The sequence below is a fragment of the Ambystoma mexicanum genome, chromosome 11 (assembly GCF_040938575.1).
Source record: "Ambystoma mexicanum isolate Mex_15411 chromosome 11, UKY_AmexF1_1, whole genome shotgun sequence".
In the NCBI taxonomy this organism is placed as follows: domain Eukaryota; kingdom Metazoa; phylum Chordata; class Amphibia; order Caudata; family Ambystomatidae; genus Ambystoma; species Ambystoma mexicanum.
In genome coordinates, this window is record NC_090934.1 from 999,470,172 (window position 1) to 999,490,537 (window position 20,366).

General features: G+C 45.7%; 1 protein-coding gene across 1 annotated transcript in view; it reads right to left on the reverse strand.

The window, feature by feature from the left end:
- The window catches only part of FRMD5 (FERM domain containing 5), a 914,572-nt gene that overhangs the window by 115,668 nt on the left and 778,538 nt on the right, over window positions 1–20,366 (reverse strand). Inside the window, exons 12-13 of the mRNA XM_069624191.1 lie at window positions 16,712–16,780; window positions 15,826–15,932 (exon numbers count right to left, since the gene is read on the reverse strand). Of these exons, the coding sequence (XP_069480292.1) occupies window positions 15,826–15,932; window positions 16,712–16,780 (176 nt within the window). The remainder of the gene's footprint in view (window positions 1–15,825; window positions 15,933–16,711; window positions 16,781–20,366) is intronic.

Here is a 20,366-nt window from a genome sequence, read left to right on the forward strand (position 1 = left end):
GGTCCAACCCCAGGAACTGGATCCAAAAGCGATGGCCCTGTCCTGGCCACCTGGATGAGAGATTCCAGGGGACTAGTGGGTGAGAAACCTTCTGGTTTCTCACACTAGACAAGCATGGTGAGGAGCCATGATGGGTGAGGGAAATCAGAGAGCCGGGAATGGGGAATTGGGAAAAAGGATGAGGAGATGGCTCAAGCGTTTGCACGTTATCAGAGCTTTACAGAGAGACCTCCCCCGGGGATAGGGCGAGGACTTGGCAATACGTTATAGTCACAGCTTTGCCCAGACTGAGCCAGGGGCAGAGAGACAGGCTGGAACTAGATCCTACCCTGGAGGAGATCAAAGAGGCCACAACACAGTTGCAGGCGGGCAAATCCCCAGGGCCAAATTGGTTCCGGGCCGAATTCTGGAGGCTGATGGGGCGGGGGCCAGTGAAGTTATGCAGGATAGAAGTTATGCAGGATATGTTCCTGGATAGCGTGGAGTTTGAAAGGTTGCTGGCGGACCTACGCCAAGTCACAGTGGTAGTGATACACAATAAAGGGAGACTGACGGACCAACATCGCGCATACCGTCCAATTTCACTGATAAATGGGGAAGCAAAAAAGTTGGCAAAAGCTGTAGCCAACAGATTGCTACCATTGATAGGAGAGCTAATGCACCCAGATCAGTGCAGATTTGGCCCAAGCAGGGCAACCAAAATGAACATTCATGGATTGCATAATGCACTGGAAATAGCGCCATCCCTGGAGGGGCCGCACGTGAATAGCTGGACCTCAGGCGGTTTCCCGCTTCAACAGGTGACGAGACAGGTCAGAGTACTGTCACCATTGCTTTTTTGCCGGCCATGGAGCCCGGCGGCACATATCAGATCAGACACGGAGGCACAGGGGTTCGAGAGGACCGGGGGTGGGGGTAAAGACCGAATCCGTTATATGTGGACAATATCCTCATTTCCATGAAAGACCCAAACATACTCAGCCCAGGGTATTTGAGGTTTTGGGGAGGTTAGTGGGCTTAGAATCAATTGTGAGAAATTGACCCTGTTACCGGTCAAAGGGGATGCAGCAATCCCAGAAAGATACTGCCTGGTGATAGAATAGTCCTGCTTGAAGTATCTGGGCATTAAGGTGGGCGTGGAATAATCTGGACCCAGTATTAGACGGGCTAAGATATGATGTGAAACACTGAATGGCGCTTTCATTGTCCCTGGTGGAAAGAGCAAATACGTTTAAAATTATGGCACTGCCAAGGCTGCTATATGTGCTCCAGAATGCCCTGGTAAGGGTCTCAGTTAGGACATCAGGGCCATTGAAGATAGGTCAGGGGTGGAATCAAGAGGCAGGGGGCAAGGAGTGGAGTGTTTAGGGGAAGGTCGGCACTAGGCAACAGGTTGGGGCAGTGGGGGGGGGGGATTTTGAAAATGTATCATTAGACCTGTGGTCTTTTTATGTGTTTTGGTTGTTGTTGGAAAAAACAATCAAATTGGTTCATAGAAAATAAAAAAAACAGTAGCCAAAGGCAAAAACATGTCAGAGAGGAAATCAGACAAACAAGAAGCTGGTAGAAGTTGTTCCCATACAAAAGCGAACACCCATTCCAGTAAGAACAGGACATTGAAAAGGGGTATTCATATGCTCTGCTAAATAGCTCTAAAATGTGCACCTAAATGTCAAAGTTTGAAGGGCTAAACCTACCCAAGATTCACAGTGAAACGTCATATGGGTTACAGACAAAATTAGTGTGTGCATGGACTGGCAAATCCTCACCTCATAGTGCAGGGGCTACTTCAGGCCTACAGACATGCATGGGGAATTAATGGGATCAGATAACCACAAATGCGGAAACAGGAACTGCAAGGAGTGGAACTGAGGCAAGCCAATACCACCGTCAGATGCAGTGTACACGGCTTACCTTTGTTTCAGTGTTAGCTGGACAGTCAGCTAGTGCAGAGGAAGAGCGTATTGTTGCAGCAAGGCAGCTTCACTGGCAGAGATTGAATGAAGTTGTGGCCTTAAGGCTGAGCCTTTACCAAGGGCAGGCTGTGCCTTCTGGCTATAGAGGGTCTGCTTCCTTGTATAGTGCAGCGGCCAATCAGCATCCTGAATGTCAGGTGCAGACTTGTGGTGGTTTCTCAAACACAGGAAAGCAGCGGACATGATGGGATGGCCTTGCTAGAATACTGCCATGGGGCAGTCAGCTTGCATCGTCGGGCTGAAATGGGGAATGGAGCCGGGACCAGGTTGCTCATCCCCATTGGCAGAGACTGAATGCATATATAGGATAAGCACACACATATATTTACCAATGAATGTAAAAACAAATATAGTGCGCGAACACCACATTGCTTAATACCTTTTAGTTTCATTTTTTTAAATAAAAAATAATCTTGGCTCATTATTTTATTAATTATTTGATAGACATTTTTGTAATGTCTATTTAGCTATTTTAGCTTTAGCTATTTTAAAAAAGATTATATGCATGAAATGCATGGTATCTTTCCCATTGAAAGATGGCTGGCTTGTTTCCAGAGAGCTTCCTTAGAGACTGTCATCTAAGATGGCTTCCTCCTTGGAAGAGCTCACACAAAATCAAAGAGTTCTGAGATGGGCAGGAATTGGTGGGATTAGCCATAGGGATTACATTGGCTAGGGGCAGGGAATGGGAGGGAATACAACTGTGTATCCCTCCTCAAATGTCATCTCCATTGGAAAAGTATTACAGATGCTCATTCAAAGCCCATATCTGAAGCCCTTATGCTATAGACAATAGTTTTGGTTTTTAAGGTAGCGCTTTCAGCTCCACCTGACAGCCCAAACTAAAAAGGGAGAGAGTGCCAATGTTTAGGTGCAAGAAGATGGGAATGGAGACTGGGAATGGGAATAGAATGAGACAAGTGAACAAAGATAGGGAGGATTGAGCCCGTGGTTAGACTTAAAGACAATCAAGAGGAAAAGGAGACGGGATTCAAAAGGGAGAAGCGATATGCTAAGAAGTGGAGGTGTGATTGAGGAACGCAGAGAGAGAGAAAAGGATACAGAAGAATTATAGAGCGAAGAGGAGAGATGTGAGAAGCAGGAAGACCAAAAAGTAGGGCACTGCAGTAGTGAATGCGAGAGAAATCCAAACAGAAAAGAAGGAGCTTAGTGCCATAGAAGGACAGTTGGGGTCGAGCACAATGAATACTCAGAGCATAGTGGTGGGATTGCGCAGTAGAGGAAATATGTAAAGAAAAGATAAGACAGGTCAAAGATTACACCCAAGTTACAGGCAGAAGAAGAAAAGGGAAAAGAGGAAGGGGGAAGAGAGGGAGGGGGAAGAGTAGGATGGATCATGGTAGCAGGAAAGAAAAGAACCTCTCTCTTTGAGGGATTCAAATGAAGAAAGTGTGAAGACATCTAATTTTTAACTGCAGTTAGAAACAGTAGATTGCAAAGTAGTGTGAAAAGCAGAAAAGAAACATGTTTGCATAACCCGCATAAAGATGAAATGAAAGATTAAAAGATGAGATAAGGGCAGAAAAATGGGCAGTATAGAGTTAAAAAAGGGGACCTAGCTGTATTCTATCCTATAATCATAAAATGAGAATATATTATATGATGGAGCTGTGATGAGGAAGACTATAAATGGTATGAATATAAAAACACAACTGTGAGCATATATCACACATGTATATATTTATTAATACAATTGTGCATATATTTTATATTTCTATTCGACAAATTATATTTTAATATATTATACATATGTATAATATATTTTATGAATACGTTTAATATGTATACACACATTATATTTATGTGATTTACAATAATACTTAAATATATAGAAATGTCTATGTAGAAATTAAATAATATACATGCTAAAAAAATATTAAGAAAATCTATCACGCTTCTGAAGTCCACCAATGCCAAAGTACTAAAGCAGGATCAGTTGTTCCCATGGGTCCAATGGAAGAAGCCCCTTCAAGGCTCTTCCCTGGTTGAAGGGGAGGCAGCAACATGAATTGTTTGAATGGCTGAGGCAATGCTTCTTCGCTTCTGTGGCTGTCCTCTAGTTCATCTTGAATATGTTTCTAATGTTCCTTCTCTTGGTTCTATTGGGCGACCTCCAGAACATCTGCAGGGCTCCTTTTCTTATCTAAAATTCAGGCTCGAGTTTATCCCTGCCTATCATTGGCAAGGATAAGCACCATTCAAAACAGTTATGGGCTAAAACGCATTGACAGCCACAAACCCCACATCTGCCCAACAACAAACACTTCCTGTGGAGGTGTTTTGAGATCAGCCCTCCCCAAACCTAGTCCTAAACAGTTCAGTCCCACAAAGGTGATTGCCCAAGAGTCCAGGTTGGACCCTGCAAAGGTGCATGCACTTATATGGAGTTTTCCGGATCCAAGAAGTCAGGAAGATGGCGAGATAGCAAGATGGTCAAAGGACGGGGTTTAGACAACATGTGGGAGCTAACTGGAGTATATGGTGCTCGAAATGGAATGATGCATTAAAAAACAATTGTGCATATGCGAGTGCACCAGACAAAAATGAAAAACACAGTTCACTGCTACTAGCCCCTTCTAGCAATATCATTAAAGCATACAAAATGTATGCCATACAATAAGGGAAAAGGGATACAAAGTATATGTGCTGCACTCTACTGTAAGGTGTGTGCTCTAGTACCACAATATGGACAAACATGAATGACGGACACAGTGCCACTGCACTGGTAGCCTTGGGGGAATCACTAAGGCCACCAAACTAAATTAGAGGACTGCTTAAGTGAAGCTAAAAAGGCTTTACTTATCTAGAAAGTCAGGCAGGGGTCCACAACATAGGCAAATATATTGGGGTTTCCGTTGAAATGTATGGTGGGAAAACACAAAGAAAATTCTTCCTTAACACTTTCCATCTTGAAAGGAATCTACGCTTCTTAGTAGCAATGTTAAACACACACTAGTATCAAACTAAAAAAAACATCACCATCCTCGTTTTAAAGGGGTGGAGTGGTAAATCAAAGAGTAAAGGCAAGGCATATTGCTTTTACACCTTGATTTACCTCTCCACCCCGTTTTCCCAGCAGTGATGAGATGGAGGAGGCTATAGACGTTGGTAATGCCAACGTTAAGGTTTCATCTATTATAAACATGTATCAGCTACCCCCAAAAAGATTTTGATAAGTGGTTACAAAGGAAAGTGGCAAGAGATTATCATGTCTGAGGGTGTGCTATGTATACTGTCCCACAAAAAGAGCCCACACAAACGAACAGGCACAGAATAGTGGCATATGTTAACAAAAACATACACCTCTTACACTAACATATACACTATCAAACGACAAGCATCAATTTACACGAACCCTGACACTAATGCACACATGCTCACACTAAAACATACAATGCAGATCTATGAAAACGCTAAACATTCTCACCAAAACTCACATACTCGCAATACGTACCACATCTCATCAACACACACATTCACAAAGGAACGAAATGAATCTTTCAAACGGCAAACAAACACACACGTGCACACTAGCAGACATTCTCAAATTAGCATAAGCACTCGTATATGCACATTTACCAAAAGACAAACAGCCTTGTTGTCTACAAATCATAAATTGCATGCAGGGGACCACCAAAGTTAGCACTATGTGGGGTCCCTGAATGCTATTATGTCCACAAGGTGGAGTGGACAAGGAGAGAGAAAGTGTGGCAAACTTGCTTTTACTCTTTCATTTTTCCACTCTGTCTCTGGTAATTGTAAACACTGCCTGCAAATATGCGTTTTAGGTGGCATTTACAATTGATTCCTATTGGTCTTGACCAGGAGCCAAATTGGGGTGGATTTCGTAGTAATCCATTAATTGTACACCTTCATGAAAATCTCACAAAGGCATACAACGAAGTGCACCAACGAGATGGCGGAGGTGAGCACAGCATTGATCTTATTTCTGCTCCGTGCCCCCTCCCCCACGTCTCGTCAGTGCTATAGAATGAGGCAGCACGTTCAATAGAGGTGTAAAAGGATTTGTATGCCTTCATTTAATGCACTGCCTCAATGTCATTTTTACACTAAAAAACAGAACACATTTTCAAATGAGCAGAGTACAAAATGAAAGCCTAAAAACAACACCCGCGATCTATGTGTATGCGAAAATACATTTCTTTTTTTCCCATAACAACATTTTATTGGAATTTTCAAAGAGCATTACATTGATCATAACAGCAGTCATAGAGCAGCATTCAATAATATGTTAGAGCGGCAGTGTCTATCGGGAGAACCGGTGTGAGGGGGCCCAGAATGCTGGATAAGGCATTACTGTCCATGGTCCATCCTGTCCTCGGATGCCAAGTGGGATACATAGGTTACGGCATGATGGGTTGCTATGGCGTGAGGCTGTGGTTCAGTAGAGCGGGCTACCTTGGAGCAGCGTCAGCACCATCAGACCATGTCCATCTCGAACTAGATAATAACAGGGTTGCAGATCGGATTTTGTACAGACCTGTTATGTGCTGGGCCAGGATTTGGAATGGGGAAGGGTTGGCAGTACATATGAAGGAGTTGTCACATGTAATGAGCCATGAAGGGGGAAAGCCTAAAGTGGTTAGCACATGTGTAGGACTGTCTCCTAGAATTAGGCATGCCTGAGCTATGGATTAAACCACAATTACCATTGGTATGGAATTCGATTGACTTAAGAAACAAGGTTAAAAAACACATGTATGATAAACTTAGAGTCCATGCCATAAAAATGAAGTTTGGTATGGAATACATTGATGCTACAGTAGAACTGGGGTTCAAGGCTTACCTTGAATCCACTCTTGTGCCCTTTGAGAAATCTATATCCGCTTTAGGCTTGGATCCCTACCAGTAGCCTGCCTAACTAAGAGGTAGCAGGGGTCCCAATCAGAGCTGTGCCCAATGTGTGGCTCTGGATCGTAAAATATGCTGCATTTCGTATTACTATGTAAAAAACGGAGTGTTTGAGACGCATTCTGAACAATGCTGGAATTCGTCAATCAATGCCAGCTTTACGATTCCTAAGAGAATGCCTCCACCCTACGCGCGTTCCATCCATAGGGCATGGCTGTTGAGAGGCAGGACCATCAAGTATGACCCCGTCAACATGGATATTGGTGAGTGAGAGTTGGTGGCTGCGAGTTTTGCTCTCCCCGACAATTACTGAATTTATATCCTGGCAGGAATACAGCCGTGAATTGACCCATTATAGCAGGGATTCTTATCTTGAAGTCCAGCTATTATACTCCTCTGTACTGTAATTCCCTGCTTTATTCCCCATAGGTTGTAAGTAGTGTATACTATATGGATCCTTTTTATCAACTGCTAATATTTTTATATCTGTATTTTTTCTGTATGAACTGTATTTTTAGCACTTGAAGGTAAAAACGCTGAATAAAAGAATGTTTTGATTTGATTTAAAATACAGAACACATTTTCAAATGAGCAGAGTTCCAAATGAAAGCCTAAAAACAAGGGGTATTAATGTTACACTTCCTTTTTCCACTCCAGCTCATTTGTGTGCCTTGTCAAGGCTTAGGAGACCAGCAAAATGGAGTTTGCCTCTCCACTTTGCACATCTGTCTTGGAAGCCCACCCGGTTTTATGCCTGCATGAGATTTTCATGCAGCCGTGAAACCAAAGGATTCCTTTGGAATACGCCAGGTCCATTCCACAGGAATCTATTATAGACCGATGCCTGCAAAGAGTAATTTGAAGGTAGCATTTTATTTCTCACAAAACGGAGTCAAAGTGAACATTAAGAGCGACTTTTCTTTCATTTGCTCTGCACGATTATAGTCCTCTTTGTGAGTGTTTAAAATTGCGTGCAGAGGACCAGCAACACGTAAGGGGTAATTATCCAAAAAGTGCTAAGTGGTCACCAACGTTTGCACTTACGTGATGTTGGGTCCCATGCATACAATTTGAAATACTCACAAAGCATACTGTAAAAGTGAAGAGTAAAGCGAGGCGAAATCGGCTTCACTTTGCACTTTTACTCTTAGAAATAAAACACTGCTTGCATATTACGCTTTGCTGGCAGCGTTTTACAATGGAATCTGCCTCCTATTTACCAGGTCTAAATGTGAGGTGTATTCGATTCTAATCCATTTGTTTTATGCCTGCATGTAAATCTCCTGCATGCATAAAACTGGTCTGCTCCACCAAGACAGAGGATAAAAGCAAAGCAGAGATGCAAACTATGCTTTCCTGCCCTCCTAGCTTTGGAACAGCAGGGAAATAGGTTGGATTGGTAATGGCGGTGTAAAACCAATACACCTTGCATGTGCGCCTCCATTTAATGATGAAAATTATCCGGTAAGTGCAAGCATTGGTGGTCTCCTGCATGCAATCATCATATAGGGGCTCATTTTGATCCAGGCGTACCGGAAATGCAATGGGGCTAATTTTATTTCATTTGTTAATTACCGGGAGCAATTTTCGTCCTATGCACTGCAGAGTGCAAATAAGAAGTGTAAAGAGACAGTGGAAGGCTCTACACACTTCTCCATTTGCCCTCTGCAGTGCAAAGGGAGTAAATGCTGCCTGCCACGTACGGATGGCAGGTCAGTGTACAATGATTCCCTATGGAAACCACTGCTTTTTGCTGGTGCAATGACAATGAAAATCCCCCAGAGAGTGAATGGAGGGGTTAAGACAGGCGTAACCAATTTACGCCTGTCTTTGGCCCCTCTATTAACGCTCTTGGGGACTCCGAAATGTGCCACAATGTGCAAAAGCCTTGCATATGGTGTATACACACTGGGGCTTATTTTAAGCCCCACGTAACAGCAATCAACCGTGTAAAAGCTTGTGTAAAGGCTTTTACGCAGTTGATTCTTGTCATGGCTCTTTTTTGTTCTTTTTTAACACGCTTGTATGCTACTTTCTGCCCTCCCCTTTTGCACCCTGCTGTGCACATGGCAAACATTTAGAGGTGAGGACCAGTCCTACGCCCGAGTGCAAATGTATTAGGAACCCAGTGCCAAATTACACAGACCTTTAAACCGAGCTTCAGAGCATTTCTGGTACACGGACACCCCATTTTCATTCATTTGCATGACGAAGAGAAGGGGTAGATCGTAACTTAAAATTCTGTTGCTCCCTTCCTTTCTGGCATACAAATGCAGGGAGTCCCTATGGAATTTTCCGTCTTTTTGCACCAGCAAAAAGCAGGCACACTATATAGGGATCCACTGCCATGCCCTCCCATTTTACACTCTGCATGCAAATGACAGAAATGTTGCAGTAGGGACAGGACTACGATAAAGTGCAATCGCAGAGCTGTGCACTGACCCGCAGCACACAGGTTTGTATCGCACACAAAACCACCAAACACTTGAAGCCGCAAAACTGTTAGGAAACCTGCAAGCAAGGCAAGCTGAGAAAAAAAGTCATCACTTACTAAAGGAGATGATCCCTTTACACGAAAAGCAAACCTTTCATCTCCTTCCAATGCCTTTACTGAGGTCTGCTTCTGCCCGTGACAGAGCTTTGAGCTCCTGAAGTTTGCAGATTTTGCAGCCCAGAAGCGTATTGCCGCTAGATTCTCACCCCCTCCCCAAAAACAAATAAGGATTCAAGTGCTTTGGTGTTAGGCACACAATTTATTGCTGGGGCGGGGTTGAACAAATGCTAATTTCTAAAAAGAAATTATGCACCGATACGTAAGTTTTTACAATTAACCCAATTGTAAATTTAAATAATTTTGTTTACCGCATAACTACATATATTAATTACTGGTGTTTCAACTTGTCCAGAAAGTCACTCCTAGTGAACACACATTCTCGGAACAGATTTCCTCAAGATCACAAGGCACTCTGGGACATCCCATCTATTCTGAATACCTATTGGGGGTAACTCCAATACAGTGCACACTCCAGCTGAGTAATGCAATTATGATAAAGTGCTTGTCTTTCAAACTGATCACAAATCACGCCCCCTCTATTGGGGCAAATACACTTATCTATGCTATTAAACACCATTACAAAAAGTAAAGTCAAAGTGAAATGTGCTTATTTATAATTTTGACGGAATTGTCCTCAATGTGTTGGGATCAAAGCACGGCCTGATCACGACTTTGGCGGTAACCCTTAAATCCGGCGGTAGCGCTATTACCGTCGGATTTTAGGGTCCGCCAAATCAGGACTTCGGCAGATTTCGCCCCAGCTCTGAGCTGGGGGGAAATCCGCTGAAAATTCGTGCTATTACCGCCGGCGGGAAATCCGCCGGCGGTAAAAGCGCGAAAATTCCCCATTGAGCCCAATGGGGAATGGGGATTAACTTTACCGCCGAACTCGTGATCCGGTGCTATTAGAGCCGGGGAGTTCGACAGTAGGGCTGATACCGCCGGCGGTAGGCCCATTTTAGTGAGGTGGGCGGGGCTATGAAATTATGCACGTAGGTCTCAGGAGTATGAGCATGGCATAAGTGACCGTGGAGCCCACTGTGAAAAGTTGCCATCTATGCAAACGTAACTGGTTTCTGAAAGCAGCCAAGTACTACATGATGATATGATAGGTTATTCATAACGCACTTACTACCAGAGGTTTCTAAGCGCGGACCCCGGGGTCGAACCTGTGTTGCCCGTGTCGTCTTGCTGCCAAGGCGAGCACGTTGCCGCTAAGCTATCCTCCCGAAACTAATTATGAGCCCCCATGATGTCACACACAGGTGCACACAAACAAACAGAAAGCCAAACCACCTGCGTTTGCGTTACCTTGAGCTAGGCTGTCAGCCCTGGTCTCCGGTTCACTCGTGGACTCGCTGGCCTCCGCCATGAAGACGGAGCGGAGCTCGCCAGGCCCGCTGGGCTCAGCCCAGAAGAAGGAGCGGTGCTCGGCGGGCCCACTGGCCTCGGCCGTCAAGGCGGCTTGATACTCGGGCTCGCTGGGCCCTCTGTCCTCGTTCATGAATCCGGCGCCGTCCTCGGGCTCGCTGGGCTCTGCCATGAAGCCGGTGAGGGCAGGGAAGAGCGGCAGGGCGCCCAGGGCCCTCCCCAGTAGTCGAGGGCCGAGGCTCAGCACGCGTACCTTCACGTCGCGGTAGCAATGATTGATCATGCGCAGGTGGACATTCACTTTCGTCTTGATCTTAATCAGACACTTAACCATTGTGACGCCGGCGTCACTTCTGACAAGGCACCGTGCCACCCGACCCTAACTTGAAAAGCAGTGAAACGAGGGCCAGAGCAGGCGCCAAGCTAGTACGGAGCAAAAAGTACCAGCAGGTATCCGTGAGGTGGTCCCAGTCAATAAAGAAATGCCTCGGAGTCACCAGCAGTACCATAAAACGACGTCCGCTGGGAGTTTCTTGCCCTTAACGTACAGCGCCGGTAAACTGTAGTCCAGGGGTTTGTATTCGGTTAAGCCCAGTGTGCACCGTACAGCAGGGTGCTGCAGTAGACACCGGTTGCGTTTATTATTCCCTCTGTTGACAGCGGTTGCGTTTATTATTCCCTTTGGTGTTGTCCTCAAAGTGCAGAGTGGCCCCGCTTCACATTGCCTCGGGTGCTGAAAATGTAGAGTAGGACCGTCTCTCCCCTCAGTCGTCCAGCGTGCGTTATAGTCTTCTGCTTTTGGGGAGGTCCTCCCGGCAGCCTGGGATCCGTCTCAGCCCTGACAGCAGCGTCTCTAGCACAAGGAGGCTGACGGCTGCTGCCGCAGTCCCAACACCCCCGGTGACATACATGGCAATGCGCCTCTGACGGCAGGCTGGTCACTATTTTCAGAATACTTATTTATAGAAGTTGAGTGTGATGAGGCCTAACTGCAGCCAGACCCTCAACCTCAATCTTCGCCCCTTGATACCTTGACATTCATTTAAATATCGTAAGGGCCACCAGACCTCTTCAAATAAAGCCCTCCACTAAAAAGACAATACAAATAGACAAAACGAAATATCAAAATAGATGGCAGCATAACGTACCACAGTGCAAGGTTAGGGTGGAGTACAACCACACACAACATTGCAGTGGTTCGGGAGAGGTGAGGGGAGAACATAGGGCGACAAGTGTGGGGCTGGCAGCCTCAGCATAAGTGGCAGACATTAGGCTGGCAGAGACACTTCACCCAAGTGGCAGATTTCGGGTCAGCATAGACTGCCCGGCCAACCCGAGATTGCAGGAGTGGGGCAATATAAGCAGAGGCATAGCCAGGATTGTCTAACAAGTAGGGCCTGAAGCTTTTGTAGTTGGGCCCACCACAGTGACATTAACAACTGTAAATGCCCACACTGTGCTGCTGAGTGGGCATTTGCAGATTTTGGGTGGCCTTCCAATATAGCTAGTAAGTCTGATTGAGCAGAAGTAGGCGTGCATGAAGCTGGCCATAATTCAACCCCAAATTTTAACAGGTTGACCTGGAGCGGGCAGAGTATCTACTCCCAGTGTACATCGCAAGTATGGGGCTGTCAGAGACTCTCCAACCCCAGTGAAAGGGTCATGTGTCGGAGAAAGGCCTATGGTTGACTCTTCATCTAGTGCTGTGCTGTGCAGTTACACTCCTGCAAATGTGTGTAGTGTCACTTTTACCTTATGAGAAAAAGTTGGATGAACACATCCAGCTAAGCCCGGCGCTCTCCGTTGGAGCTCTTCTGGAGCTCACTGTTCAGATTGTGATTGTTTTAATGTTTAATGAGCTTAGAGTTCATCGCTCATGGATATCTAAAATCGTATTTAGAGGCACTTTAGAAAAATGTCAAGAGTATAATCCTGAATCTGAGGAGCATCAACAGCTGGGTGTTTTGCTAAATAAGAAGCAGACTTGTTTCATTTTGTGTACAGTTGTTTTAATGCCAATGCATTTCGGAGCGTATCTCCCTCTTCAGGGCATTAACCATACCACTTATTGTAAATTCTTAATCATTTTCCTGTGGTGTCTAGCACCCTTCTTTAAAGAACAACTTCTTACGTACAGCACTCCAGCCGTCTGTATTCCGTAGTGTTGTTTAAAAGTCTGGATGAGCTTCTGTCTAACGCTTCACTCGCGCTCTGCCTGTGTTGCATATACGCTGGTCCACGGGGAGCCGCGTTCCAAGCAAAAAAAGGTGAACAATGGCTTCTAAATGGTTGCTGAGGTAACCACGCAGAGGCATAGCCAGGATTGTCTAACAAGAAGGGCCTGAAGCTTTTGTAGTTGGGCCCACCACAGTGACATTAACAACTGTAAATGCCCACACAGTGCTGCTGAGTGGGCATTTGCAGATTTTGGGTGGCCTTCCAATGTAGCTAGTAAGTCTGATTGAGCAGAAGTAGGCGTGCATGAAGCTGGCCATAATTCAACCCCAAATTTTAACAGGTTGACCTGGAGCTGGCAGAGTATCTACTCCCAGTGTACATCGCAAGCATGGGGCTGTCAGAGACTCTCCAACCCCAGTGAAAGGGTCATGTGTCAGAGGAAGGCCTATGGTTGACTCTTCATCTAGTGCTGTGCTGTGCAGTTACACTCCTGCAAATGTGTGTAGTGTCACTTTTACACCGCCCAAAGCCCTGAACCTGCAGAACATCTACAATGCACGTTTCTATGTGCAGTTGCAATCTTCTAACACACACTTTTGCTGAAGTGTGGTATTTTTCTGTGGATAAATGGTTAGATATATTTTTATAGTAACTGGCTAAATGCCTATGAATGTATTGAGATTGTATCTATGTGCTAAACTGTCGTCTGAGCAAGCTCACCTGCGTTCTTCAAAGTACAGCCTGACTGTTCAGCTTCGCTAATAAATGGGGAACCAGGTGTTCTCCTAAACTGCTTGTTTGAAATCAGCTTAGAAGTTGCAAATGCCAGGGTTCCAAGGAGCCTTAAGAAGGACCCCTCTTATCCATCCCATGTTTCCCTTGGTTTTACAGAAAAAGCACAGTGCTTTCACAAATCACTTTCACTCCTACAACTTATTCACCCCGTGCATAGTTTCACATCACCACACAGTCCTGCAAAACACCCAGTTCTCTGTGCAGTTACACACTTATCACACACCTCTGTACAGTCACACATAAAATATTCAGTAGACTGTGACTCGATGTACCCACCATGTATGCTTTCCCTCCTTGTTTACATGCTCATTCTATACTGTTGTGGCAGGCTAGGGTGCTATGTTATGCTTAACCATTGTGTTATTTTAACCAATATAATTAAGCTATGTTGTTAGGTCTTGTTATGCTGCGCCATATGAGTATGTTACACTATGGTAATCCATGCTATGTTTATTTTGCTATGCTACAGTATGCTATGGTGTTTTTCTACAATAATCTACTTGTATGCAATGTCATGCCATGCTATGCCACGTTAACCTTTGCTATGCCATGCGATTATACCATGTGAGGTAACATTATGTGATTTTTGTTATGGTGCAAAATATGTGTGACTCTTACAAAATGCCAGGTCACCAAGACACTAAACCAAAAAGCACAGTGTTTCAACACACCCACACAGCACTGACACCCAGGTGCCACGGGTGGCCACAAAAGTGGACCATCCCTGAGCTACAGACTACTCACCCCATACAGTGACAGGGCTGTAGCACAGCTGCGCCCTAACCCCATCCCGGACTAAAAGTTACCTGAGGGCAATCCAACTGGTGAAACAACTTGTAGCCGCCTTGACAGCCCTTAGTGCCATAAAGCCATAGAAATGACAAATACTACCCTTTACAAAAATCGCTATACATAACAAAGTATCGGGAACAAGTCTGCTGCTGGTAGGAATGATTCATTCTTAAATGTAGGTGGTGGGCCTGAAGTTGTCAGATACACTCCACTCCACAATGTTATTAGTTTGACTGTCAGGTAGGCCAGCATAAGACGGTGGTTGGCTTGTAGGTGAGGCATACTGCTTTGAACTTGATCCTAGACAGGATAAGGAGCCAGTGTAATTCGTGCAAGGTGAGGATAATGTAGTCAAATTTCCTAGAACCGGTAGTGCAGCAAGCCGTGGCATGGCCGGCTGCTTTGAGGGAGGGCAGGTTAGCAGGTGGGAGCTCTGCGAGGTGGGTATTATCCCCATTGATAGGAGAGATTACTAGAATTTACAAAACCATTCGGAAGTCCTGGGTTCGGAGGAATGGCATGATATTGTAGAGTAGAGTGATCTGGTACCAAGCCGTTTGAGCATTTTTTGCGATGTGCTGTTGGAAGTATAGCTTGCTATCTAGAATTAAGCCTAGGGGTTTTGCTGACAGGGTGAAAGTTGAACCCGTCCAACTGAATTTCATCCAGCTACCTTTGAGAGGGGCTCTTTCTTGGAGTGGTAGCCCAGGAATACGCATTCAGTCTTGGTGGGGTGAAGCTTTTAGTAGGCACTTGTGATCCACATTTGAATGGGTGCAAGGCATGACCAAAGGCAAACCATATCTTGTGGGCACTGACCTTTAGGTACAACTGCGTATCATCCACATACTAGTGTATTGCAATGTTAAAGGGGTTGTCTAGTACTGAACCCAGCGGTTCCATATAGAGGTTAAAGGTGACATAAGAGAGAATTAAACTCTGACGGCCTTCACGGTGACAGTGCAGAGTTCGGACCTGCGGTAGTGCATAAAAGCAGCCAGGTGTCTTGCAGATAGGTAGGATGTGAACCGTTTCTGCATGGTGCCAGAGAAACCCATCCTGTGTGCAAGGAAGGTAAGAAGACAGTGATGGTCTACTGTGTCGAACACAGCCAAGATGTCCAGGAGAATTAGCAGGCATGAGTGCCCTTTCTTGATAATCGAATGGCTGTCGTCATACTGCTATGTGTTTTTCTAATTCACCTCTCATTGATCTGCTGACATTGCCTATCATGCTCTTCATGCTCACCTTGCCACCAGCACTTACCTTCCATGATGGAGATGTGCACTGCTCTACGGCGTGTCCTTGGCACACTGGTCAGCCTAGGGCCATGAGTGATGGAGGGACAGCTTCTGCTTGGCACCAACCCCGCTCTAAAGCAAAGAGGAGAGAACAACATAGGATAGGTTGTGGAAATCCTGGGGCAGAAAGGGGATATTTAGGAGAGAGGGCGGTTGGGGCACAGCAAGAAAGGGGTCAAGGATGGAGCAAGGAATGTCCTAGAGAATAAAGGAAAGGTAGTGAGACGGGGAGAGACCGAGATAGACAGAGGAGAAGGAGGGAGGTTTGATGGAAGGAACACAGGAACGAAAGATACAGGCTCAAGATAGATGGGGAAAATATTTGAGAAAATGGGGCAGAAAGGAGTGACAGGAGGTCACAGGAACAAAAATACGAGATAAGATGGTAGCACCAGGTAGATGGCACCAGGGGGAAAAATAACACATGAAAAAGGAAGAGGTCTTTTCTTTGGATAGGAGAAAGGGGAAGCTACGACGAAGGAGGCTATGACGGCAAAGGGCAAACCACAGGTGTAAGGAGAGGTTGTGGGTGGATGTTAAGGGAATATCCCTATTTTATTCAAGAGATACATAAAAGGGGAGGGCAGTTGGGAAACCGTGTGGTATCGAAGTCCATAAATGGAAAGGCAGCTGAAGTTCAAGTACTGTGAAGGTCACTTGATGTGTCAACATATGCTGGGTTGTGAAGGTAATAGAAAATACCAGGTGTTGCCTGGAGGACCTCCCTAGAAATGATGGCTCTCTCCTCCATGTGATAAGGTGCCGTAAGTATCGCCTGCTGAAGGTCAATCAGAGGCCTTCTTTCAAATTGATGCTCCCAACAAGAGATAAAGGACTTGCAACCAGCCTACCTGTGTATTTCAGGAGGCTCCCTCTTGATCTTGGCACTGGACTCCATCACCTCTTTGGCGACACGGCCGCTAATCGCAAAAAGGAACAAAAACAGAAAAGGAGTGGATTAGTTTATCAGGAAAACATTGTTGAAGCCCCGAAGAACTGCACAATCTCATCAATGACCCCCATACAAATCCAGGTGACAGAGAATGGTTTTACTGAGTTCCATACTCATGAACACAAAGTGATGGTGATTGTTGATTGCAGAGTGTCGTTCAGGCTCAGAACGTGCCTGCTCAATAGGAGCCCGAGGTAAGAGTATTGTGCAGCCACAGGGTATTTCTGCTATACTCACGGACCTGGAGGGAGGACACCCACAAAAGTAATCTCAGACACTCAATTTGGCAAAGAAGAAAGATACTCTGACAGAGACTGAACTCGGCCCTTGGAAGAGTTGTATCTGGAAGCACAGATCATTCTTTCCCTCCTGGGTACCAGCTAATTCCAGGTTTGAAATTAAAAATATTAACACTACTGCTATAAATATAAAACACTGTATGACTCTACATGCGTGATTTGCTTTGAGTTCTGGCCAAACTCTGAAAAACTATCCTTGAGTGCCCTTCGGGCTCCCGTAATTAAAGTTATGGGGTCTGTATGGATGGTGAGTCCAAAAAGAAAACTATTCATCAGAAAAACAGGCACCTAACACTGTATGCCCCTAATTACAGGATTGTCATAAATGCTACATATCTTAGTCTGGTCTCCAGCACTGTCTCTGCATTCTCTCTCCTGAGAACATTGCAACTCTCTTTGATGTTTTCTTTGTCATGGTCTGCAACAATATCCCCCCCACAGCCAGTACCTATCTAGCGGAGGTACGCCAACACCCTTCCTCCTGCACCTGCTTCTGCAGTCCCAGGCCCTGAGCACCACCTCACAGAGTCTCAACACGGCCTTACCTGACAACACAACCACTGCTCTTTGGCAATGCTCACTTCAACCATTAGGCATCATTGCCCATTTGACACCTAACAGTGCACCCCCTGATGTCCTCCCTGAGGCACACTCTTCACCACACAGGTTTTCCACGTCCCCTTGTACTGCCCCCCCCCACACATTTCCTTCCTGGTGGTGCCAGATGGTTGGGCACTAGGGGGACCAACACTCATCCCCATGACACACTACCTAACCACTATGCTCCTGCGCAAGCACTACCGGATGACAAACACACCATTGCAGCTACTTGCTCCCTCGCCCCAGTAAACTGTTGGCCTGTGCATCAGGGAATTAATTCCAAAAGCTCCAAAGCTCCAACTCCTTTGCTGAGAGAACCTACCACTGATCTCACTATCAACACATGCCTCAACACAACACAAATGCACATTCACCATGTCACGCACAGGAAAAAAAACCACTTGCTCATCTCTCAAGTCGGATTTATCCCCCTGTCACCACTCACCTAGCCTACCCATGGGACCTTCATACCCGCAACTCCTTCGCACCACAACTCAATGCCAACTTCCGATTTCACACCATCATATATCATACAAAATGCCACCAACCTCAATCCATCCACCACATAGACACTCTCTTGCATCCTGATCAATGCTAGGTGCATTGTTGCCCATGCTGTGGACATCCATGACCTCGACACATCCAACAACACTGTAATCATCAACATCACTGAAACCTGGCTCACTCCTACATCTGGCCCAGCCCTATCCATCGCAGCACCATCCGGATATACTATTATACGAGAAGATAGACCCACAGGCAAAGGAGGAGTCACCGTCATTCCCCAAACCACCCTGGCCCTCTGACCTATAAGCCCCCCTTCTATACCACACTATAAAATCATCTCAGCCAAACTATCCTGTTCACCGAATTCCACCATCGCACTTCACCTCGTATACCGGCCACCAGGCTCTCTAGCCTCACTTGAAGAAGACCTTACCCAACTCATCTCGACCAAATTAAAACCATCCACTCAGCTGACCATCCTGGGTGATATCAATTTAGGCTACAATAACCCCACAGACTCAGAAGTGACATCCCTTACCAAAACCAAGACTGCCTTTGGATACACCCGTGTCCACAACCCTTCCCACATACATGGCTAAACACTTGATTGGATTCTCGACCATAATTGTAACATCTCAATCCTCTCTAACACACCTTGCCCCTGGACTGACCACCATTGCATTAGCTTCTCTATCCCTATCCCTCGAAGCCGCCCAGAAAGGCCTAGGCCGCTGCCCCCTACCACAGCTGGCAGCACCCGCAATCTGACAAAAGAGCACCTACTCCCACTGATTTCCGCCCACATACCAACAAACCTAGACATCAAGGCACTTGCTGCTCACTACAGCACTATGCTTACCAAAGCTGTCAAGACCCTTGCCCCACTCAAGCCACGGAAATCCAAGAACCCTAAGCACAGGAAATCCTGGTTCACAGCTGAGCTTGAATCTCTACGCGCAAAAAAACGGGTCGCGGAAGCCGCCTGGAAGAAACTCCCCACGAGTCAAAACAAAGCACGTTTCACAGAGGCAGCAGAAGTTTACACAAAAAAATCAATCTGCAAATCTAAAGCAACTATCTACAAGACAAGAATTACTGAAGCTGCTTCAAACACCCGACAATATTTCTGCATCCTAAGAGAATTAGAAACCCCCATCATTCCTCTCTTTAATGTCAGTAAAGATACTACCTGGTGCTACAAAATTCAAGAAACCCTAACAAATAAAGTCACACAACTTCAGGTTAAAATTAAAGCTAAACTCTTCAACTACTCTGCAAATCGGTAAGGTAATCCCCAGAAAATACCACCCCATTGCCCAACCATTCAAATTCAAACCAATTTCAGAGCCTGATTTAGCTACCATTATCGCAGGCCTCAAACCATCCAGCTGCATGTGTGACATCTGCCCTTCCACTTTGGTAAAGGAGTGCACGGACCATCTGAACCCCCCCTTATCACTGCCATTGTAACCTCTTCATTCAATTCCTGCACCATCCCAACCTGTCTTCAAGAGTCATGGATCACCCCCACTCCTCAAGAAACCTTCCTTGGACGCAGCTATCCACACCAATTATAGACCCACTACCACAGTGCTTTTCTTTCTGAAAATCCTCAATAAAGTAGCTTATACCCAAATTCAAGCCTTCCTGGAAACCTACCATATCCTCAGCCCTTGCCAGTCCGGCTTCAGTCCCCGCCATGGGACTGAAACAGCACTGCTTGATTTTAAGAATCAGCTTGACGTGGCCAACGATGCAGGAACACTTTCTCTCCTTCTCCTCCTGGAACTATCAGCGGCCTTCAACTTCATCAACCACCAAACCCCCTGTTGCCACGTCACTAAGGTTGCAGGCTTCTCCCCCGAAGCAGTCGAATGGGTTGCTTCCTTCCTGGCCAACAGATCCTCCAGAGGCTTCTCCAACAAAACGTCAGCCATACCCACTCCTACATCCTGCGGTGTGCCCCAAGGTTCATGTGTCTCGCCCACTTTCTGTAACATTCACACCAAACCATTATTTGACCACCTTGACGCTCTGGGTATCACCTTCACTAACCGTGCTGATGATACCCAGTTCCTCATTCCCTTTTTGGGTAATTATAACCAGGACTCAAGAGTGTAAACAAAATCTACTAAACAATTCAACATT